Raw genomic sequence first — 24,369 nt, forward strand, 5'->3', positions numbered from 1 at the left:
AACTCAAAAGGGCTTCCTCAGATTTCCACTGACCCACCACAAAAATGTTACACATCTGATTTGTGAGTTAGAGGCATAGGGGACGATTAAATCCCACAATTAAAACAGACACTATGTTCACAGTTTGGAATTATTTATTTACTATTGAAGATTTACATTTGTGCTGTAATGTCCAACACGATTGACAAATCTCATGCTCTTCTTTTGTGCTTTGGACTGTGAGTACAATGTAGACAACCAAAAGCTGGCTCTGTACAATAAAGACATCAGTGAAAGGGGCTGAGTAACCAGAAGAGCTTGGTCCTTCCTGTTGGAAGGCCACATGTCACCATTTTTCTGTGCTGTTCACTATTCTTCCTTACTTTTGAGACTTACCAATGAAAAGAACTGAGTGCTAAGTATTATTATTTCCGATAGCTCATCACTCTGTTAACTTTCTTTAAGAGAACAAAATTCTGTTGTGATTGAGCTGAACTTTAAAACATGTAACATGTTCCATCTCAGTTCTGTAATTAGATCTAATCAGACCTAAACTGACATTCACAAAAGTGCAAGAAATGAGGCCAAAAGTTCAGTGCCTTTGGTAAATTTGTCATAGTGCTAGTAAATGTCATTGTGTTGAACTCTAGCCTCTGTTACTGATGTGGACTGTACCCTATTTTCCACCTCATTATTGAATCACATATGAATCATGCATTTGCTGGTGAATATCAGTTGAAAACTTGCACTACACAGTACATAACAGAGAACCAATGACTCTTTACATTGTGAAGTGGAGGTAATTACAAGTGAGTCCAGTATGTAGTTCAGCTGGACATAATAGAAATCAAGTAATGCTGGTTGCAATTGTAAGATAACTGAATTTCCTGTGTGTCGTTTAATGATAAAAGAGGGGCTCAGTCTGGAATCTCAGATCCAAATCCCAGGCAAACACTGGGGAAACTTGAATTCAGGCCCTTCAGCTCTTGGGCGTATCTCTCTAATGGAGCCAAACTACAACCTCCTCCCATCTTGAGGAAAAAAACTTTGTATCTGGTTCCAGCTTCCTGATGATGGGTAATAATATCATACACTTCTCTAGCTCCTTTCCTCGGAGGCTTTCCAAACATTGGGCCAGATTCTCCTCTCACTTATATTGGTGCAAGTCTATTGACTTTAATGGAGTTGCACTTCAATGTGTGAAAGCATAAATGAGTCCATCAATTTACTGAGCCTCATGCTGACCCTGGTGAGGATATATAGTGATCACTTCATTCATCACTGAAATGAAATTCCTTTGCATATCAAACACAGCATTTGTTTCACAACAAGCAACCACACTGCTGAACAATTTAGGACCGGAAGTTTGAAACTGCAGTTTAGGGAGGACAGGATGTAGCTGCTACATCATTAGAATTGGGCAGGGAGACCAAATATAACACTGACTTACAAAACATAGCATAGAAACTTTAATAACCAACAATTTTTTCCAACTATCCTCCCTTACTTCCATGCTGGTACATTGATTCAGCGCTAACAGAGAGAACAGAACTATCCACGCAGCTGGGATACAGCACCCTACAGTTACAGTACATATTGTAACAGAATAGATGGGGTTTTTTTACATACTGATCACAAGTCAGGTTCTGTAGTCCCAATACCCTTTTCATGTAAAAAATCCACAGATGAGAAACATATATGACAAATGGTACATATGGAATTAGGGAGCTACATTTCCAGTGCTGTATCCCCTCCTCCATGCTACCCCACTATTTCCACAATTTCACTCCCCCCTGCACTATAAGGGACCATAACAACCAGTTTAATTAATACCACCATGCTTGAATTGTGATCAATAACTTGATGACCTGGATTTCTGGTCAGAGAGATATCTGGTCCTTCGGGATCTCCAGTGCTAGCCAACTATCCTAACACCATGAAAAAATGCCTTATCATAAAAATAAGGCAGATTAACAGCACTCAGAGGAAACTATAGAGGAAACTGAATGTTAAAATCAGTTTGCACAGTTAAAACAAACAAAAACAAAAACAAAAAAAAAGTTCCAGATCTGTAGTAAGTCTACAGCCAAATTATAGATACTGCAAGAGGTTGGGATCAAACATCCTGAATGATACTTTAGTCTTATCATTACGATAAGTTAATTCATTAATTAATTTATGGTATATTACAGTTTTATAATTATAAAACAATGTAAAATAGAGATAATCGGAGGCTAAGATGTATGGGGTAAGATTCACCAACATGCAGCCCCTTATTTCAATCAAGTCTATACTTTGATTTAAATAAATGTTCAATCTTATTATACTGCTGTTGATATTATAGGCATTGTGCCATGTAAACTGGAATGCACAACAGCGTGGCTAACACAACTTTTAGCTGTAATCCATTTTTTAGCATCTCCATGAGTCTTCCTCCATCTTGTTCAGAATTTTGGCTCTCGCTTCTTAATTAAGCAGCAATCTTCTGTAGGCAAGGGAACGAACTGTGAATAATACAGGTTTAAAGTGACCAAGCCTTATCAAATGTGGTGGAGATTAGATAATTGTTAACATAAATGCTTTGGTTTTCGTAGTTTTACTCAAATTTAATGGTGGATCAATTCGATCATTGCTAGAATTAAGTGGATACACTGTAATTTTAGTCTCGTGTCCTACTCTTATGTATTCCAGAGCTATGGACAGTATGATTATATCTTTAGCCCCTTGAATGCCTTGTCCCCATGCATGTCTCTTAAAGGTGAGCCTGCTGTATGCAATGGAGTGGCAGGACAAGCAGTGAGCTCATAGGACATAGCAATATCTCTGTCGATGATACCCCTTCTGTATGCCAAGACACAGAAAGGGGAGTAAATAATTACACTTAAACCAGGCCAGATCTCAAAAGCACAAGAGAAAGGTGATGGTGAGTTAGTGGGCCAGTGAAGAGAAAGTCATTCAGTCCTGAGATGATGTAGTACCTGGCAGCCTTCTGGGCTGCTCTTCTAGGCAGTGCTGGTAACTAAGATTGGGTTTCAGTATGGGACTCAGCATCCAACCCAGACTGTTGGTGAAACAATCCCATGTAATTTACTCAGTCTCATCTCCTTCCTGGAACATAATCAGAACATAATCTGCTCACCTCAGAAATTAGTCTATTTCTAAGCAGAAAGGATGGCAGTAAGTAGAAGGATTTGTGGCAAGTCATTGGCAATAACTGGATAGAACACCATCAGTGATTTTTCTGAATTGTAGGATGGATCACCGTTCTGTTCATTCCCTCTGGGGCACCTGGCATTGGCCACTGTCGGAAGACAAGTTACTGGGCTAGACCCAATATGGTCTGACCCAATATGGCCATTTTTATGTTCTTATGCCAGTGACCTGCTTGTGAGAGACAGAGAGGAGAGCTCCCCCAAGAACACTGGGAGAAAGAGGTATACACTACTTATATATATAGATTTGGGATAAGGGACCTTGACGCTGTCATGTTTTCAATGGCTTTTAGCAACCCTAAATCCAAGATATCAAAAACTCCAGCAATGAAGGAACAGGAAGGAATCCAGACACAGGGTTTGGCAGTGCTCACTTCAAAGGCTGGGTATGTACAGTACACTCTCAGAAGAATACCTGTGCATCTTTGCCTCTCTCACTCTTTTTATATGATCTACTCTCTCTCTCCCATCTTTCTCTGTTTTTCTCGGTGTTCCTCTACTGTCTTTTTCCATTTCTGCCTCTTTTTCCCTTCACATAGCTTCTCTCTTTTTCATATCTCAGGAATCAGTTTATTTTTGCTATTTTTGTTCCATATGACCACGTAAAGCAATATGGAAAACATTGACTGCAAAATGGACACAACTATTGCAGAGACCACCACCCCAATGGGGGCTTTGGTGGTGAAGGTTTGTTGACAGGTCAGAAACCTGGGACTGAGTTATAACCTTCTGGCCCATCTATTTCCATTACTTGTTTTTTTCACAGGAATAGAGATAGATTTTAAGTATATACCAGGGGAAAATGATAGCGTGTGTTAGCATCTTTAATTTGGTGAGGTCAAACCATGCAGAGAGCCCAGTCACTTCCACTAGAGAACTTGGCTACCACATTCTGAGATGGGAGAAGGCCTGAATTTTGAGCCTGAATTTTACATTCCCAAGAGAAGCTCAGAAATCCTGTGTTTCTGAAAAAAGGCGTACAGGGGCAAAAAACAAACAAAAGGGGGGTTGTGCCTTTTTTTCATTTTGTATTCATAGAAAAATTCTTCTTGTACGTATTAACCTTAGAAATGTCAATCTGCGCATCCCTGTTTTGTTGCGGTCTCTGTAGTAGAGCTAGACACAGACGGGGAGATCTCTCTCTGCCATTAATTGAAGGGCTAGAGGTGTTAACTCTTTAACAAAGAGAGTTTTTCTTCCAAATTGTTTGTCAAGTGTTTGATTTTAAAAATGTTAATAAAAAGACAAAGTGGTTTGAACACTGTGAATAAAACTCACTTCCCCTCTTATTTAATCAGGTTTCCCTTCTATGGTATGCTGTATACTTGCTAGCTCTCCAGTCATCTATAGAGTCTTCAAGGGAAAGCAGGGTAGATAAGACCTGAACATATAAAATAAAAAAACAAGCAGAAAACTAACTAAATAAATAAAAACCAGGCCTTCTTTCTCCATCATAAAGCAGTAAATAAGAACACAAGCACATTTCCCCCCCTTTCAGCTCACCTTTAAATATAACACATACAAAAGCCTGACAGTCCCCATTTATTTTCACCAGCAGCTTTTCAGTGTCAGAATCTCATCCTTGTAGAAGTTAGAGGTCTGTTGGGTTCATGCATTCCATCCGTAGGAGAGAGTTCAGGACTCTTCCCTACAATGTACGCTTCAGGACTGTGCCTGGTCTAGCTTGAGAGAGTCCTTGTGGCAAGAAACCCGAAAAAGGCAGTGTCAATAACAGAATGCTGTGATTGGTCATTTTGTGGATGGGTGTGGTTCACAGTCCTGCAAGATGAACTATAACTTGGCTTACTCCTCCTGACTCAGAGACCTCCCAGTATGAATGGCAGTTGGCTGGTCATGACAGAGATTGCCTGGCTACATATGAAGTTGGTGCCACATGGCTATCTGCCTCCTGGGGTTCCTCAGCATCTCCTCCCAGTGGTTCCTCTCTGTGCCTGTGGCATGCAGACCCAGGCTGCACTTGCCCAGTGATTGGCTCTGCCCGAGGCCGTCTTGGCTTAGCATTTCTAGCACCACACTGGAGGCATGTAGCAGCTCTTGGGGCACTTCAAACATGATCATCTCATTCCAGACTGGGTTGATCTTGTGTTTTGCATGCTTTGTCTGCTTCTTCTTCAGTTTCAGAGACTGGTGCTTCAGGATCACCTTGACAGATACATCTGCATGGGAAATGAAGGAAAGAAAGACACCACAGTGATGAGCACAGGACAGGCAGAGAGCCATTAAAAGAGAATCTGAACTAATGTCTATGGACCAAAGGAAAAGCACATGAGCAACTTCTAATTGTTTTCTCTCTCAAAATTATTTTAGTTATTTTTGCTTTTTAACCCCATTTTATTAAGCCCCAGCTGCACAGGCAGATGTTATAGAATATCAGACACTACAACCTCTTCAGACTGAGATCAGCATCTGGAACTAGAGCACTCCTTTGGAGTTCAGGGAAGTTTGAATCCAAGGCTTTTGTGTACCCTGGGATAGAGCTGAAGGCCTGAGATGGAGTTTGGGACACAGATCTGGGATTGGATTCTGAACACGTCCAAAGTTTGGGGTTTCCATCCAGTATTCCATCCACAAAAGCAATGGGTCCCATTTCCCTGCATGGAAAGAACCTGCAAAGCGAAGAGGAAACTGCTGAATTCTAAGATGAATTCTTTTGCCAGAGTGGATATGGCTTGTCCCATGTTGGGAGAATCCTATGGATTCCTTTCTCAACCTATGGATCCCATGAGATCACAGGAGGCAAGAAGGATTCATGGTGATGACTTTTGCCTCCCTTCTATCACCTGGCTATCCAGGTCTTGCAGGTGCATGCTTCCAAAGACTCTCCCACTCTTCCCATAAGGGGATGTGGTGGGAAGTTCTGCAGTGCAGAGGATGAAGCAGTGCAAGTTAACGTAGCCTCAGGGTTGCAGGTTGGAGGGAAGTCTTGGAAGAATATAACTGGCTCCCTTTCCTTACCCTACTCCTTGAAGGTCTTCAGATGGTTCAAGGGCAAGAAAGGATCATTATGCACAAGCAGAACTCCCCCTTTCACAGGAGAGCGTGGCGAAGGGGTCTGAAACTGTTGTGCAGTACTTTAGTAGCAGGGCTTCTGGCTCTTGCTGAACCCCCTCTGCTCCACCCTCTCCTTGCCTGTCCTGAAGCCACACCACAAAATGCAGCCTTTGCCACCATTGGTTTCTATCTGTAATTGGACCATTAATGGTCGTAGAATGATACAGTTACAATGAGTAGGCAGGTGAATATATGACTATGTGCTGTGTAACTAGGATATGACTACCTTAATTTATGTGCAGGATTTCTAGATATGGGGATGAGAGGCATTAGATTACATTGTGACTGTATTGACTCACCATAAATCAGGTCACCCTCATTACATTGTGTCGTATAGAAATTTGCCCAATTCCCCTGTTGCTGTTCCTCACTCACCTTTTCCCAGGAGATCTTTCAGCTGTTTGGAATGGAGATTCTTGGCTTTTATGAGCACCACAAGCAAGCGGTTTGCTGCTGGCAGATAGCTGATGGAGAGGAGTATCTCCCCATAGCCTGCATCCGGCTCCTAGAAGTCAAGAAGAAAAGCATGAAAGAAAGGCAAATTCAAAATCCACTCTTGTCCATACCATTGAGCAATGTGGGGCCAAAGATCAATGAGAAACTCTCAAATGCAGCAAGTCACGTTGTCTCTGGATCCTAGCCCTATTACACAAGGATCCCCAGTTAGACTAGTTGAGGTCTGATGGAACAAAGCAGAGAGTAGGCTCTTGGACAGAACTCATCTGAAAGGAAGTTCACAGTAGTGCTCTCCTCACTGATTCACCTGACTGTGTGGGTTAACCCTTTCATTGCTGCTGGAAAATAAGTGTTTCCTAACAGCAGTGTCATTCAGTGGAACATTTACTTGAGAGAATGGAGAGTCGGGATGTAACAGATATAGTATGCTGGGCAGTACCAGAAAGATGTAAACAGAGAAATGTAGCTGCATCCCTTAGCCTTTATCCTTTTCTGACAGATTATCCTGCAGCTGCCTCTCCAGCTGATTCATGTTTCTTGCTTTGATTATTTCCTTTGGCCATTTGTTCCTTATATCAGCTACCCTTTATGTGAGAAAATTCTGTCTAAACTTAAGTCCTGGCTTTAAATAATCCAGATGTGCTACCCCCAGAGAAAGAGAAGAAAATGCCCACGGGTACCACAACACTAACTTACACTCATACACCGAATGAACCAGAGCTAGTCACTTAAGCTTGGAAGGGTATTTTAAAATATATATATTGTCATAGATATAAAGGGAAGGGTAATCACCTTTAAAATCCCTCCTGGCCAGAGAAAAAATCCTTTCACCTGTAAAGGGTTAAGAAGCTAAAGATAACCTCGCTGGCACCTGACCAAAATGACCAATGAGGAGACAAGATACTTTCAAAAGCTGGGAGGAGGGAGAAAAACAAGGGGTCTGGGTCTGTCTATGTGATGCTTTTGCCGGGGACAGAACAGGAATGGAGTCTTAGAACTTAGTAAGTAATCTAGCTAGATATGCGTTAGATTATGATTTCTTTAAATGGCTGAGAAAATTAAGCTGAGCTGAATAGAATGAATATTCCTGTCTGTGTGTCTTTTTTGTAACTTAAGGTTTTGCCTAGAGGGATTCTCTATGTTTTGAATCTAATTACCCTGTAAGGTATTTACCATCCTGATTTTACAGAGGCGATTCTTTTTTACTTCTATTAAAAGTCTTCTTGTAAGAAAACTGAATGCTTTTTCATTGTTCTTAAGATCCAAGGGTTTTGGTCTGTGGTCACCTATGCAAATTGGTGAGGATTTTTACCAAACCTTCCCCAGGAAGTGGGGTGCAAGGGTTGGGAGGATTTTGGGGGGAAAGATGTTTCCAAACGACGCTTTCCTAATAAAAATAAACCCAGATAAATGTTTGGTGGTGGCAGTGGAAGTCCAAGGGCAAAGGGTGAAATAGTTTGTACCTTGGGGAAATTTTAACCTAAACTGGTAAAAGTAAGTTTAGGAGGTTTTCATGCAGGTCCCCACATCCTTACCCTAGAGTTCAGAGTGGGGAAAGAACCTTGACATATGTGTGGGTGTATAAAATCAGCACTTGTGCCATTTGTTTTGCTTTCTTGGCATGTCTACTCCCAAATCTGTGAGTGATTCCCTCTATTTTCCCAAGCTCTGGTTTCTTTAAGGTAGATGCTCTGAATGATACAACTTTCACTTTACAAGGCCACCGTTCTTCTCTGTATTTATTTTCTGCCATTAGTGATTGGCTTCTTAGCCTTCTGGCCTTCCTCCCTCTCTCTCTCTCTCCCTCCCTCCATGTATACCTGTAGGCAGAACAAGAAGAAAATAATCATGCTGACAACTGATCTTTCCTTTGAAAATGACATCATTTAGTGGTGGGGAGTCAGAGGAGTGAAAGAGAGAATGTGTGTGTGCACAGAGATATGAAAGGGGAAAGCAAAGGGGAAGTAATTATTCACTCAAGTAGTAGCAGCTTGTGACAGAAACCTCATTTTAATGTGAGGTTAATGGTCCAGAAAGGTCCTTGAAAGCCACTGTTCAATTGAGTGAATTCCCTTTGGACTTCCCAACAAAGACTAGAATATTTAGGAGAGAGTTCCCTTATCCAGGACTCTTTTGTCCCTTCCTCTCTCAGTTCTAAGTAGGCTATAAATATTTCAGATTAAGTTTTCTGCTTGCTGGCTGCGGTGGATGTGAACAGACATTCATTAACAACAGATTTACTCTCTAGAAAATGTTGCTGCCATAACTATCTGATTGGAATGACTCATACACAAACCAGCCAAGAAGTCATTTCCAGAGAAACTCCAAACTCAGATTAAGCAAAGTCCTCAGAAGAGCCAATGTAAACCTTTTTCCATGAACTCAGTTAAGGTGTGCAGGCAGCACTGAATATCTTGTACCCATCCACCTTTTGAAAAAAGTGTCCTAAATCTAAATGAATCTAAAGAGAGGCAGTAGCCATGGATTCTAATCAGATTCTTGACGATGGCTATGTCTTCACTGAAAATATTATGTATTTACACATGAAGATACCTCTCTCAATGTAAAATCCCACTGGAGATAAGGCACAGGTGTCTCTCACCTCAGCGTAACTAGTTGAGGTACCTGCACTACCTAAATCTAGGAAAAAACTGCTCTGACTTATCTTCACTAGGATTTCACATCAAGAGAGCTATCTATCTCAATGTAAACACACATGTACACACACTTTTTTCCTCCAGTAAAGACATAGCCAATGACTTGCTCTGCAGCATTGGGGACTGACTATTTGGCCATCCAAGTATTTTATACAAAATAGAACAATTTTGACAGAAGAGATTGAGAAAGCCCTATCCCAAAATACCCTACACCACTGCGATTAGGACACTCTCCTAAAATGTGGGAGACCCAATTTAAAAACTCTGCTCCTGTGACCCCGCCCCCGGCAGTTTTGTGAATCTAGTTCTTCATTTCTTTGCTTTGCATGTTATAAGCTACCTGGAAATTAAATGAAACAGTTTGTGTCAGGTTGAATGAAATGTTTTGTTCAACTGGAAATGAAATTTTGGTTGACTTTTTTGATTCATCAAAATTCTTCTGAATTTTGCGATTTGGTTCAGGTAGAACCAATTTTTTTTATTCAGTTTTTCAAAACGGACAGTGAACTAAAAAAATCACTTATTTGCCAGACTCTAATTACCCGCACCATGAGATTTAATCAGTTAATAATGTTCGTGAAGCACTTTGAGATCTTGAGATGGAAGGTGCTATGGAAGCAGAGAGCATTAAACCAGTGGGAGGAGAGGAGGACACGATTAGTGGTACCAGCCTAACACCTGCAGCTTTCGTAATGTGGTGAACATTGCTCTGAGCCAGCAACAGCACTCCACACATTTCCGAAGAGCAACAACATCACCCAGCTAGTTGTGAGCTCCCCTCTCCATTCTTATATCTGTGTAGGAGCATTCCAGAGAGAGTGGGTTTGACATTTTTGCAGCTCATAGCTTTTCAAAGAAATATCAAACTTTAAACAAATCCCAGCAACATTGTTCCTGGATGTACGCTGACAAAAATAGCTCCTATTGCTCTCTGATCCTCTCTCTCTTGCTCCCTTGTTTCCTCCTGTCCTGGCTCGCAATTAATGATTCATGACTTGTATTTAAGCTGGCTGTGTAATGATTGGTTCACTGAGGTCCCTGATGATGCAAATAGAGCTTTCACTGCATATCTTTCAGCTCAAACTGGGGCACTGTTAATGTTAACCTACTCCTCACGGGTTAGAAAAGGAATCAGTCTTGCCTTATCAAGTGAATGGCTGTAAAGATTGACCATGGCAGAGGGGACAATATGTCTAGGGCCCTGTCATCTTGAAGATGTATTGGTGTCTCCTAATCCTATATACAGAGAGCTTCTTGGCACCTTTTGTATAACAGCTATGGAGCAGATTTTGTCCTTGTCTCCACGGAAAAGTTTTTTCAGTATAGCCTTTGAATTTAGACCAATACAGTTATACTGATCTAATCCCCTGTGTAAACACTTTTATTCCAGTAGAAGTGTGGCTTGGCGGTGAGGGTGGGGGCTCATGTCCCTGGGGGAGGGGTAAAGTTAAACTGAAAAACGTCATTCTTAAACTGGAACAAGTGTGTCCACTGTGTGTGTGTGTGCGGGGGGGGGGGAGGGGGGGGGTTATACCAGTGTAATTGGTGAAATTTTCCCCTGTAGCCAAGGCCAAAAACACCATCTGCTAAACTGATCCATGGCATCCATTTATTCCTACCATCCATCTGTCTATCTCAGGGTTTTCTATAGTGCTCATCACTGTAGTATGTGAGTACTGTCCAGGTAAATTAGCATTGTGGGAAACTGGTGATGCAGATTCCAAGTTCTATGATTCAAGTAAAATCACTGTGTAGTCCTCAGGAATTACAACGCCAGGTGCCACAAGTACTCCTTTTCTCTTAACGCCAGATTACTTATTTCAGGGTTCAGCAACACAGTCAGGAATGCTTGTCCCTTGCTGTGTTGTTTGCTCTGTCCAGAACCCTGGTTCTGACTACCTGGGTATTATCTCAGTCCTGTCTCTATTTGATCCTAGTGAATTTAAAAATTCACAAGTTCTCAAAATTCATGTGGTACTCACAAAAACCAAGAAAAAATAGCGCTGCCTAGATTAATGCAAGGTGGAGGCAGATGTTCTTTCCAACATGCAGCTTCACTGATGCATTGCAATCCTAATTTGCAGCACTCTCTGTATTCCACTGCTTGCTGCACCCTCCCCACAGCTCTGCAATGCATCTCCATCCTGAGGTTTTAGTTGGGGGCAGTAGGTGATGGCTAGTGGTGTTCTGTTACTTTTTTTACCCAGAAGTCACATACTACAGAACAGGCCCAACGAAGAGAGTAACAGAACGCCACTAGCCATCACCTACAGCCCTCAACTAAAACCTCTCCAGCGCATCATCAAGGATCTACAACTTATCCTGAAAGACGATCCTTCACTCTCACAGACCTCGGGAGACAGACCAGTCCTCGCTTACAGACAGCCCCCCAACCTGAAGCAAATACTCACCAGCAACTACACACCACACAACAAAAACACTAACCCAGAAACCAAGCCCTGCAACAAACCCCGTTGCCAACTCTGTCCGCATATCTATTCAAGGGACACCATGATAGGACCCAACCACATCAGCCACACCATCAAGTCTCATTCACCTGCACATCTACCAGTGTGATATATGCCATCATGTGCGAGCAATGCCCCTCAGCCATGTACATTGGCCAAATCAGACAGTGTCTACACAAAAGAATAAATGGACACAAATCAGACATCAGGAATTGTAACATTCAAAAACCAGTACGAGAGCACTTCAATCTCCCTGGATACTCAATAACAGACTTAAGTCACCATTCTTCAACAAAAAAAACTTCAAAAACAGACTTCAATGAGAAACTGCAAAACTGGATTTAATTTGCAAACTTGACACCATCAAATTAGGCCTGAATAAAGACTGGGAGTGGCTGGGTCACTACAAAACATAATTTTCCCTCTGTTGATACTCACACCTTCTAGTCAACTATTGGGAATGGGTCACATCCACCCTAATTGAATTGGCCTCATTAGCACTGACCCCCACTTGGTAAGGCAACTCCCATCTTTTCATGTGCTGTATATTTATATCTGCTTACTTATTTTCTACTCCATGCATCTGATGAAGTGGGTTATAGCCCATGAAAGCTTATGCCCAAATAAATGTGTTAGTCTCTATGGTGCCACAAGGGCTCCTCGTTGTTTTTACTGTTGTTCAGTGATTGATTATCATGTAACACAAGGAGAAGGAAGGGATGTGTAGGTGCTGGGACCTATAAGGTTAGGAGCTGAGTTGGAGCACTTTGATTACTTGCTGAAATGGTCAGATATTGAGTTGTGCTGCTGATCTTTTGAAGTCATTGGAGTTGTGGAGGCTCATTACAACTCAGAATCTGGCCCAGTGTAAATGCAGACCTGGTTATTACATGCCCATTGAAATACAGTCATATTGAAATAAGCGTCTCTAACTTTGGAAACTAACTCTCGTTATATTGCCTGAGCTACTGATAAGTATTGATGTGATACCTTCTCAGGGGTCTTCAGTTTCTCCCACTGCGCCATTCTGAAGGGTTCCCCCACATTAGCCAGGCTCAGTTTAATTTCCCCAACAATGCTGTGCCTAGAGAACCTGTCGCAGTTCCTCAAGGTGAGAGTCAACATCCCTTCTAGCACCTCCTCCTCAGCTAACGGGAACAGCAGAGCTTCCTCCCAGATGATGTGGTGCACTTTCTTCTTCAGCACTGTCTGGGCCCCTGTGGTGCCAGACTTGCTCACCAAGGTGCCCAGGATGTAGCAGTCACAGCCAGCATCCTGGTCCCCTATCATGCTTCCATGTATAGCTAGAGAACAAGGAGAGGGAAGCTTGTATTAAAAGAAACATCCTATTACAGGGTTAGGTATGCAAGGGCAGAAGGCTGTGGGGCCTTTGCCTGTCTCACTATAGTCATAAAATAAAATGAGCTGCACAGACATCCAAGATGTTGCTAAAACCTGCTGTTCCTTCTAACTAGCACTGGAGAGACCAAAGTCCAGGGCCCAGTGTTATTTATTTTTCCTTCAGCATGCCCAAAAATCTTATTGTCCTTGTCCTTCAGCAAAAGCACAAAGATATTGTTATTGTGTGGGAGATTTTGCATCCCACTCAAGTAAATGTGCATCGCTCAAGGGCACTGAACCAGTAGCCTGAGAAGACACACGAGGGAGGGGGGGGGGAGAGGGGATTTTAATTTATCTTCACACTGGATCAGAAAGAGAGCCTTGTATAAAATGCATTAAAGGCTCTTGGTCAGTCACAGAAGGTAGAGTTGTACAAGGCTGCTTAGCACATCTAGTCCATCCCCTAGGGACCAGTGCGGTATGTCCCTAAAGTTCATTCCCAAGTGTTTTGTCCAGTCTTTTTGAAATGGCTTCTTTGGGAGACCATTCCACAGTCTAATTGTTCTCAGTGTTAGGATTTTCCTCCTGATATTCAGCCCCAGATTTTCCTGTTCTTTATTTCATCTTGAGGCTGAAAGTTCTCAAATGAAAAATGTACATAAAATATCATTTCACATTCCATGAACAGTGACAAATGAATCTATCAGCCCTCCAGGCCAAGGGCTGCAGCAACGTCTCTACTCCTCAGCAGGGTAATGTAGCAACAAGACCTCTTTGTGACTGCAAAAGTCAGTGTGCATGACTGTCCGTGGAAAGATGCCCTTCTACCCACTGGCTCAGCAACTGAGAGCAGTCAAGTCTTTGACACCCAAGAGACTCCTCTGTCTCCTTAAGAGAATAGAGCTCCTGCTGAGCTGACAGGGGGAGCACAACATGCGTATGAGAGCTCACTGAACATGCATGACAACCTCAGAAAGAAACTCGAGGCTATGGGCTTGTTGCTGGCAGCTTGCCCAGCATGATGGCTGCAATCTAACACCCCTTCAGTCCTTGCTTAGGAAGGTGATAGCTGGGCTGGTTTTGGCAGGGGGGGGACTCATACTATCTGTGAATTACTCACTCAGCTCTGCTTTACACACCCCAGGAGGACTGTGACTAGCAAGCAGAGGGTTAACAGGGTTCTATCTCTGAGTAGTAGCGCAGCTCCCCCAACTGCCTGTCCTTAGTGAGATTGCCAGAGAACCTGGTCATATGGCTAGGCTCAGCTGGCGGGAGTTACCTTATCCACAGGGTATATAAGAGGAATGTGATTTAAACATCTCTTCCTCCAATTTGGCTTGAGTAAGAGGGTTGTTATATGTAGTGTTACACCTTTCTTTTGCTAGTCAAGCTGTGCGAAGCTCTATAGAGTTTCCTGTCACTTACATGAATCATAAATCCATGAACTGGTTTGTCCTTCATCTGGATTGGCTTTACAGGACCAGACAGAAGGGCTAAACAAAAAAATGTTTGGCTGGAGGGGTGGGAGGAATTTGGGGGTATGGAGCCTGTCACCTCATTGGGAGCATCTCCTTAAAACAACAGTAAGAGAGAAGGATCCTTACCTGCCCACCTCGAACATGGGTAGAATAGGACAAACTCCTGATTCCCTCGTACTGCCTTTGAACACACAAGCTGTTGCTAAACCATGGTGCATTCTTTTCAAGCAGTGAAACCTCTTGGTAATTCTAGTTTGAAAGCCTCATAGCCAATAAAATGTCCCTCAGTTCTGTGGGGACATGTTGATTATTATGTAGGAGGTGAAATACTTTGAGTCAGAAGGTATCTTGTATCTCTCAAATAAAGGCTTGTTTATATAAAATAGGCAGAATGGGGAGCCACTTACCTTCAAGAAAGGCCACACACAGCTCAGCTTTCTGTCGATCATACCCAAGGGAATAGTGGAGTTCAGGGACCTGGTTACAGCTGGCTGCTTTCTCAGGGTTCAGGTGCTCAGTGACACACACATCCTGTACTGCACCTGGGACTGAAGTAACCCAGTTAGCAAGGCTTCATTCCTCATCAAGCTAAATTCACCACCTGGCTTCACTGACTGTTCTGTAGCACTGCCCTCCCCCTCTCACTTTCCACCTCCTTCCAGATGTGGACAAGCTTCACTTTCTGTGTGCTACCTGGGCTTTAGCCATACCTCTCACTCCATTACCAACCCATGGTAACGACACATGTGCTTGCTCGTGGATTTCTTTTTCACATATTCCCAGAATTAAACTGTAAGATTTTTGGGGTGAGGACTTCACAGCTGACTCTGATCCCACTTACTACGCTAACAAATTTTACTAAAGCTATTGGAATGAATTCAATCCTTTTTAGGGGATCCTCTTTTCCACACAGATGGCCACTGTTACCTTAATTCCCACAGAGCCTGGCTAGGTTGAAAGTGGTGAGGCTGGAAGGTTGTGAGGCTGTTTGGATTGGAGTATATATTATGTTAATTATCTCAAGTAAAGCAACAGGCAGGACTGAAAAGGAAGCCACAGTATTTGATTGTCAGATACTGGTGCATGCAGTATCAGTTTGGATGAGGTGCTGGAAGGCAGCAATGGTAGGGGGCTGGGACTTATTCCCCAAGCAAATGCCAATCAGAGTCAAAATCAGTGTGACATGGTATACAGAGGAGAAAGCAAACAGTTCTTGTTTTATTTTAATAACACTTGACCTATGGAATCAAGCACAGCAGGAAGCCAGAGCACTTGTGGAGCTGGTAGTGCACAGAAGATAGTGCACTGATACACACACCTCAAGCTCTGGTGCCAACCTATGTGTAGCCGTCTTGCTTTAGCAGCCCAGTCCTATTGCCTTCCTTCTGACGCTGTAGGCTGATGCTTAAATGCTCACCTCCCCTTCTTTCCCAGCGTGGAGGGATTGGGAGAGTGGCCTCTGCCCAGAAAGAGACAGAGAAACTGTCAAGTACTGCCAAGTGATTTTTCAAGTTAAAAATAAATCTTTATATAAACCATGCATGGAGTGCATTGTGCCCACTGGAAAATCCCCAGGAAGACTGTATTAATGTTATAGCCACCAGGATCAATTGTGCTATTAAAAAGGCAGCTCAGGAGGTAAAATCAATATGGGCACAGAACCATCACAAGCATGAAATGCTGCCAGATGCAAACAGTTAGAATTAGACTCTCTAAGGTCAGAGGACTCTAGACTTAAAACTATTCAGGGCACTGATGTGTGCCCCTGCTTCACTAATGGATGGACTCCATCTCTACTTTATTTTAACCAACCACATTTAAAATGATGGTGGACAGAGCAAGCCTCAGGTGGTTTGCCAGCTGAGCACATTTGTGCTGGGATCATTGAGAGAGAAGAACTATGGTGCCCCAAATGGTCATTTTTACATCTACCATTCTGATTATAACTGCATTTTAATCCTGTGTACAAGTCCTATGTTGCTTATCAGACACCTGGGCACTGGAGCAGTGGATCACCAGTCTGAAGAGGAAATGGTTCCACTGGACTTGGAAATGCTCCTACCATTTTGAGGGAGAACAAATAACTCCTCATTGACTTGTATCTTCATTCTGTTCTGATCCTGAACTTCATCTTTTCCTCTAGTTGGCTCTTCAGTTGACTTCAAGGCATAATCCACATAATTAACAATTTCTGGGGCAGTCATGACTGGCTTTGGGCCATAGATGTTGGGAAACATCAGGAGGGTCCGAGGCTGGATGGGTTCAGTAGTCTTCTTAATGCTGAACTGAAATAAAGATCCTGTTCATTATTCTGTATAGACTAGACTAATGCTACCAGCTTGCCCAAGACCAGCTGAACCCAGACCAAGGGAAAAAATGATCCAGCCAGTCATTCCTAATGCCATTGTTACCTGGCTAATTGATCTCACTGCATCTTCTCAGTTTGTGTCCTCTTCAGACTCACTCATCAACACATTTGTTTGCAACAGAAAAGGGAAACTTTCCCATTTGTTGATTTTCCCCTCCCCCTTCACAGTAGCAATACACCCCTACTTTATATGTCTATGCCAATTCCTTACCAAGCTCAGATGTTATGAATGGAGCTGGGTCTCTGCTGTGACTGTATGATCCAAAGGAAGCCAGTCATCAATCAGGCAGACTAGTTTTGGTGCTCGGAGGAGTGCCCACACTACCTCCTTGGGAAGGTATAGTATACATTTCCCACATGTTTGCCAGCCACAGCCTGACAGTCACACCTCCCCACATGTTTTGGGATGTCCAGTGCCATTGGCAGTGCTGTGTTACTTTTTCTGTCACTGGACTCAGGAAACACAAGGACTGGGATTGTGACTGCCCCTAGAAGTGGGAAGGCTTATTGCATCCTAACAGGCCAGACCTAAGAGTCTAAAACTGTTCTTTCACCAACATGCTCTGCAACTCTTGAATCTTATTATCTCTGTGTTCAGGACAGCGATGGAAAAACGTCTTTCTTGTCCCATCTACAGCCAACTACCTAAACGTCTGTTCTCTGCTTCTGAACATTTATTTACCCTCTCTCATCTAAATATTTCCTGTGGTTAGAGTTATCATCTGCTGACTATATTCTGATGCTTAGTTTGAAGCTCAGAGGCCTCTGAGTGGCTTTATCTCAACTTCAGTAGGAATTTTACAATCAAATTGCTGGCTGTTGTGAAACTAAGTTAATGGAGTTGCAGCTAAATTGAGCCAGGAAAGTGAGTAGCAAAATAACTTCATACAAGCAGCAAAGGAAATATATGTAATGTTTACTAAAAAGAAAATTTCCATGAAACTGCTTAAAGGGTAACAGGCTCAGGAGGAGGTCCGGGGGCAAACCTGGGGAATGGTGATCCAGTGGACTGTCAATAAGTAAATTGCAGTAGCTTTGAAAATACATAGAGTCCATAGTGAGAGGCAGTGTGGTCTAATGGATAGTGCACTGGACTAAGAGTCAGAAAGCCTAGATTTTATTCTAATCTCTGTCACTAACTGACTGTGTAATCTTGGGCAAATAACATTACCTCTTTGAGCTTCTGTTTCCTCTCCCACATGTTGTCCATCTTATCTATTTAGACTGAAAGCTCTTTAGGTCAGGTAATGGTTCTTACCATGCATTTGTCATGTCTAGTACAATGGGGCTGTGATCTCCAGGTGCTATTGTAATATAAATAACAACAGTTTGGCAGTAAGGATTTTGAACTCGAGATAGGCCTGAGTCACAAAGTTCAGGCCTAGGTTTCAGAACTGTTCAGATTTTGTTTAGCTGATTATACAGAGAGGGACCAGTTGCAAAGTTTGGAGTGGGGTCAGGTCCATCTCAGTTTTAGATCAACAGGCCCCGCCTTTCTCTCAAAGCTTCATGGGAAAATATTAGCAATACTGTCCTCTGTATGATGGTTTTTTTTCATTTCCCTTGGAATCATCAGGCAATTGGCTACTGATTCTGGTTTATAGCTCACCCAGCACCATAGTGTCTGAGCACTTTCCAGGGAACAAACAAGATGACAGCATCAACAAATTAAGGTAAAAGTTCCTTGATTAGATGGACCGACATTTTGGTCTGATAGGTCAGAGTTCGTTTTATGATTTCAGTCCCATGCTGATTCACAAGAATCAACACAGAGTACAAAAGGATAGTGCGAAAAGCACAACAATGAACTCAGAGCTGTGGGATTGTTGCTATAGCTCACCCAACATAGGAACCCTTCATTGAGAAGGAGAGGCCGGTGAAAAATCTGTCAATGGGACATTGAATTCCACCCCCACCTACACTCTAAACATTAATCCGAGCTATGTGTAATTTAAATCACTCTGTGTGAACATATATTTGGATTTGTCCATGGGAAAAACAGAGACTGAGTAGGAGCTACCCCAACTCTAATCAGTTTGCTTTCGTGCTTCTAAAGCATTTAGAAGATCTTGTGTGAAGGGTGCTGGAGAAGTGGAAAAGACTGTTTTATTGTGAGCATGCTGTCATGGAAGGATCTCTTGTCCCATTAACTGCCAAGCTATTTCATTTTACGTTTAGACTGAGAGAGAGAGCGAGAGCAAGACAATATTCTTAATTGTAATTAATGTTTTTCCATTAGTTACTTTGATTCATATTAATAATGAATGTGGATGGTGCCATGGGAGAAGCAGCTTAGAGCTTTTTACTCCTAGACCTCATGTCCTTAGGGCATATTCACATTCCTCAAGGAGCAGCTCAATAGCGCAAAAAGAATAATGTAGTTTGGTTTTTAACCACACTCTGCATGTGATGCTCACAGAATCATAGTGACATAGCCATTAGCAATGGAAGAGTCCTATTAGGTCATTGCCTCCATCTCCCCAGGTAGCCAGTACAGGATTGTTCACTATAGTCCACTATCAATGCTCTCTCCACTCTAGTTTATGACCTCTGGTCTATACTCTTAGAGAGAAATTCACCCCTCTGATGAGGGCCAGCCCTGGCCATAAGTGGGACTTACACAATGAGTAAGCCTCTTGCTGGCAAAAAGGAGGGAGTGGGATTTCACTCTTAGAGATTTAAACATCAGTTCTGAAATACTTAAACTTGAAATAACGGGTTCAAATCCCAGCATGGTCAGGTCAGACTTTCTTCTTTCTAAAGTAAATCAAGTGTGTTCTGTGCAGTTGGCAGGACCCTCTGGGCAATATCTTGGGGGAAAAATGGCCCTGGTTGCTCTACATAGACATTAAATATCCTATGCCATGGAGCTTGTGACCAACATCGCCTCTTCCTTCACTCTTATACAAAGAGTGCTCTGCAACAGCTATCCACCTGGCTGCTGCCCTCCAGACCAGAGGTGGCTGCATTTCAGTGGTGTACGTCTATACTACATGAAGCAGCTGAGGAACTTTTGAGATGAAAGATGCTATACAAATATGAAGTATTGTTATTACTATCGCTTCCCTTGCTTGCTAAAAGCCCAACACTTAGTCAGGAAATCCATCAGCACACAACAACTAACAGCTTCACTGGGTTTACATAATACATTCATGTCTGCTCTTCAGAATTAGAGATGAGAGACATATGCAAACCAGTGGGGACCAATCCACCCCCTCCTCCAACTGCATCTGCCTCTGTTTATTGTTCATGCTGCCAGCTCTGCTTCGCAAGTGCTGGCAGCTGATACTCTTACTGAGCATTGCCTGCGGAAAGTCCCTTTTACAAATCAAACTACAGCAGCAGTCTTAAATAAAGTGAAGAGCAAGAGAGCGTAATCCATTCTATGTGAAATAAGACCAAATTAGATAGGACACTGCTCTTGACCCTTCTGTGTTCCTCCTTGACATTATTAAAACGCTGGCCTAGATTATTTCCTTGGCTCATCTTGTATCTGACTCACAAGCAATGCAAGCTTGTGATTGTTACTGTCTCCCATGCTCTGAGGTTTTTTCAAAGTGACAATATAAAAGCCGCCTCGTTTTACTTGTTCTGAAGATATATCCTTGTTTGCACAAGACCCAATCCTGTTTATAGGTGCTTTTCAGAACTCTGGGGCTTTTCTACACAGCAGACATAGAGCTTGTCTACCCAGCTCTGGCAAAGTGCACTCGAGAGGTATGATTTGTAGAGCGCTCTAACATGTGGTGCTCTATCTGCCCTACATGGTGCACCCTAGGAGGTAGCTAGTTCATGCTGATGTATTCCCATTTCAAACAATGTTAGGTCAATGTTAAAGAAAACAACATAACAGTGGATCCAATATAGTCTAGCTTCCTCTCTCCTCCTCGGAATCCCCTGATATTGACAAGCCTCAATAATAAAGCGTTCCGAGCACTGGCTAGGTAGGACATACAGTGTATTAAAGTAGCTTTCTGTTCGTGGACGAAAAAAAAGACAGGATTGTTCATAATAACAGACATAGATGATGTACAGCACTTCACAGACATAAAACTAGATTTGAAATTAATCTTTACAATGAATATGGAGTACTTTTAAATCAGAGACATTTTAGGGAGTGCATGTTCCTGGCAATAGGTTCCCTTTAATTTGGAAAGAACTAGCAAACATATGGAATATGGGAACTAGGGACATTTTGCACCTTCAGTGACAGAATGCTCTGTTCATCTTTCTGGAATTCTTGCAAAAAAAATAATAATTAGATACCAACCATAATACCTAACTGATGATCAAAACATTAGTCTCCTCCTAGTGCTCTAGGGTAATAATGTTGTACTAAGAGCTGGGTGAATAATTTAACAAGATATTGGTCACATACTATATTAAAATATTGCAAGCTTTGCTAAATTAATAAATATTATGAGAGCCTGAACCTATGAGGTTCTGGGGACCCTGAGCACAGTTTGATTTCAGTGGTAGACCAAAATGCACTTCAGTGGTAGATCTGAACGCTTAGCAATTTGCAGGATGGGACCCGAAGAGAGAAGCTGCAGAAATGTATTAACACTTTCCAAAGGCTTTTCTTAAAGTCTTTCTCAAGATGTTATTCAAGAAAGTTGGTTACTCCAAGGGTGAAGTCATATGAAGAATTAAAAATTGGTTTAGAGCTAAAACAATAAAAAGTAGCATTAGAAAAGAAATGGTCTTTGTGTGAAGAAGTGGATAATGGAGTGCTCTGTGGATAGTGTCATTCAATATATTAACAGTCTGGAAAACAGGTGAAAGTGATGCACAATAAAGGTTTGAAATGAAATTTTTCAAAGCAGCCTTGGGGCATGAGCACCCAATTCCCATTCATTTTTAATTGTATACTTTGAAAATCTCAGCCTTGCTGCATAGTATTGTATCAAAGAGCAAACTGGAAAAATCAGCAGATAATAATCTATTAGGTTAGCCAAAGCTAATGAGAAACCTGAGGAAGACCTAGGAAACTGGGCAACACATTAACAGATAAAATTCAGAATAAATATAGGCAAATCTCATTGGAAAACACACTCTACCCTACTCACTGAAGGGTTCAGAAATAGCCGTAATGTCTAGGGGAAAAGATCTAAGTTCGGTAAGGGTATCTACTCAATACCCAGTGGCAGTCCAAAAGAATCAATAATATGGAAACCTGGTGCCATTATATGTGTACACCACAAATGTTATCAGCTTTGAGAGACAAGGTGGGTGAAGTAATATATTTTATTGGATTGACTTCCGTTGGTGAAAGAGACAAGCTTTCGAGCTACACAGAGCTCAGGTGACCTGAAGAAGAGCTCTGTGTAGCTTGAAAGCTTGTTTTTTTCACCAACAGAAGTTGGTCCTATAAAAGATATTACCTTACCTACCTTGTGTCTCTAATATCCTGGGACCAACATGGCTATAACACTGCAGATAATCAGCTTTAGCCATCTTGTCTCAAAACAACTGCAGCAGAAATATGGTGAGACTGGGACTATTTACTTGGGAAAGAAAAAAAGAGTCCATTATATAGGGACTGAGTATGCACTAATGAATGGCCCAGAGAAAGCCAATTAGGATTCCTACTGCAGTTTCCAATGAAACAAAAATAATAGAGCAGTCCATGTAATTTAAAGGCAAATGAATAAAGACTTTGTTATACAATATATCATCAGCTTTTGGAACTAGCTGATGTAGCATATTATAAAGGCAAATTAAGGTTTAGTAAGAATGAGAAAAAAATCATTCAACCCATATAAATGAGAATAGCGTCTACAGTAATATGAGCTAGGGTAAAACTTTCAGTGACCATCAGGCTTTATGTTCCAGACCTGAGGTCATAATCAGCCAAGGGAAAAAAGTTTTTAAAAATAATTCTCCTCAAGGTTCAGTATTGAGTATTCCATAATTAGGTGCATCAGGGAAGTGTTACAATTTACTGCTGATACATCTGGCCACTGACAGGACACAGGAGTAAATGGACCATCAGCCTGTTCCAGCCTGCCAGTCCCTATGCTCCTATTTTGATTGAACCCTTTGAGCAATTAAGTCAGATCACCAGGGATATCTGGCATTTGCAGCACTTCAAAACAGCTGTTATAGTAAGTGAAAAGGAAAAGAAAAAGCAGGTCACAGTAGGCATGGTGAGAAAGTAGACTCTCCACAGTTAAGGTTGTTACTAGATTTATATTATAAACCTTATTTTAACCTCATGTCTTAACTTTCCTAAAACTTCATCTGTTTCACATGTGGAGGAGGATTGTTTTCATAATAAACCAGCTATGTACACAGAAGCCTTTCCACTATACTGCTGTAGCCATAAGTGTCTGTGTGTGCAGAGAGAGAGAGAGAGAGAGAAAGAGAGATTATAAAAGATTCTGACACTATTGATATTCTGCTCCTACTCTGCACACAACTGTGTTCTGACGGCTTCTTAGTAGAGTCCAGGTTTCTGTTCTAGCCAAATGATTTCCCTTGGGATCTAGCCTGACAATTCGAGTGGAATTTCAAATCTTCTTTTTCTGTATTTTTGCCATGAGGAGCTTTCTCTTTGGTAAAAGGACCGCTGAGTTGATTGTTGCTTTGTGCATTTTGCAGGTCACCTGAGTCTCCCTTCCCCCACTGAAATGTTGCTACATCCTGAATCCTGCAAACAAATAGGATGTGATAAATCACCCACCACAGTCTGGCATGGACTTTGCATTCCTGCCATCTGCACTTACAGAAAAGTGGCAGAGTAAATTAGAGAAGGTAGTTTACCTGCTGGACTGGCTGAAGCGTACTGGGCTTAGCATTTTCACTGTCCATGTCTTGGTCCTTTCCCGAGAGTCCTTTCCTAGGTTGCCTGCATTTGCACAAGCAGGTAAGACCGCAGAGGGCAAGGATGCTAGTTGCAGTCCCCAAGGTGGCACCCAGAGCTATAACTGGGACAGACAAAACCATTGTCTCAGGCTGCACAGATGTTACGCAAGAATCATGCGATTCTTCTTCTCAAGCAGTATATATTTCATTCATTCCCTTTCAGAGTTTAGCCTGGTTTCATTCACTTTGAAGTAAGAAAAAGAGTTTCAATAACAGCAGGGAAAAGAAGTGACTCTGAAGAGAGAAATAAATTATTCCAGGTTTGCTAGGCAATGAGGCAGCCTCTCCAGCCTGCTGATGGAGTTTCTGGTTTTATGTTCCTGGCCAGGCAGGGAAGAACAGAAGTAGTAGTGGCTGTGGTGCCTGCAATCCCTTTACAGCCGCAAGCAGGCAGTTTTCATTGAAGCTTGTTCTCCAGCTCCACGGGGAAAAGTCTGATGTGTGTTAGAGGGAAGACGTCAGCAGAAAGGG

General features: G+C 42.2%; 1 protein-coding gene across 1 annotated transcript; it reads right to left on the minus strand.

The window, feature by feature from the left end:
• Positions 1-116: 116 nt before the first annotated feature.
• Positions 117-24,369, minus strand: SYT13 (synaptotagmin 13). The gene is made up of 6 exons (XM_027823099.3): positions 23,797-24,369; positions 16,726-16,948; positions 15,071-15,211; positions 12,835-13,148; positions 6,639-6,768; positions 117-5,368 (listed from the first exon to the last, which is right to left on the minus strand). Exons 1-6 carry the CDS (start codon positions 23,977-23,979, stop codon positions 5,064-5,066), a joined length of 1,296 nt encoding a protein of 431 aa, XP_027678900.2. The 5' UTR covers positions 23,980-24,369; the 3' UTR covers positions 117-5,063.

Source organism: Chelonia mydas, chromosome 6, assembly GCF_015237465.2.
Source record: "Chelonia mydas isolate rCheMyd1 chromosome 6, rCheMyd1.pri.v2, whole genome shotgun sequence".
Taxonomy (NCBI): domain Eukaryota; kingdom Metazoa; phylum Chordata; order Testudines; family Cheloniidae; genus Chelonia; species Chelonia mydas.

Coding starts and splice junctions, on each gene's coding strand:
- SYT13 (XM_027823099.3), bottom strand. CDS start 23,979: ATGGTTTTGTCTGTCCCAGTTATAGCTCTGGGTGCCACCTTGGGGACT. Junction 16,949..23,796: donor CGCTTCAGCCAGTCCAGCAG/GTAAACTACCTT, acceptor TCTTTATTTCAG/TTCAGCATTAAGAAGACTAC. Junction 13,149..15,070: donor GTGTGTGGCCTTTCTTGAAG/GTAAGTGGCTCC, acceptor CTTGTTCTCTAG/CTATACATGGAAGCATGATA.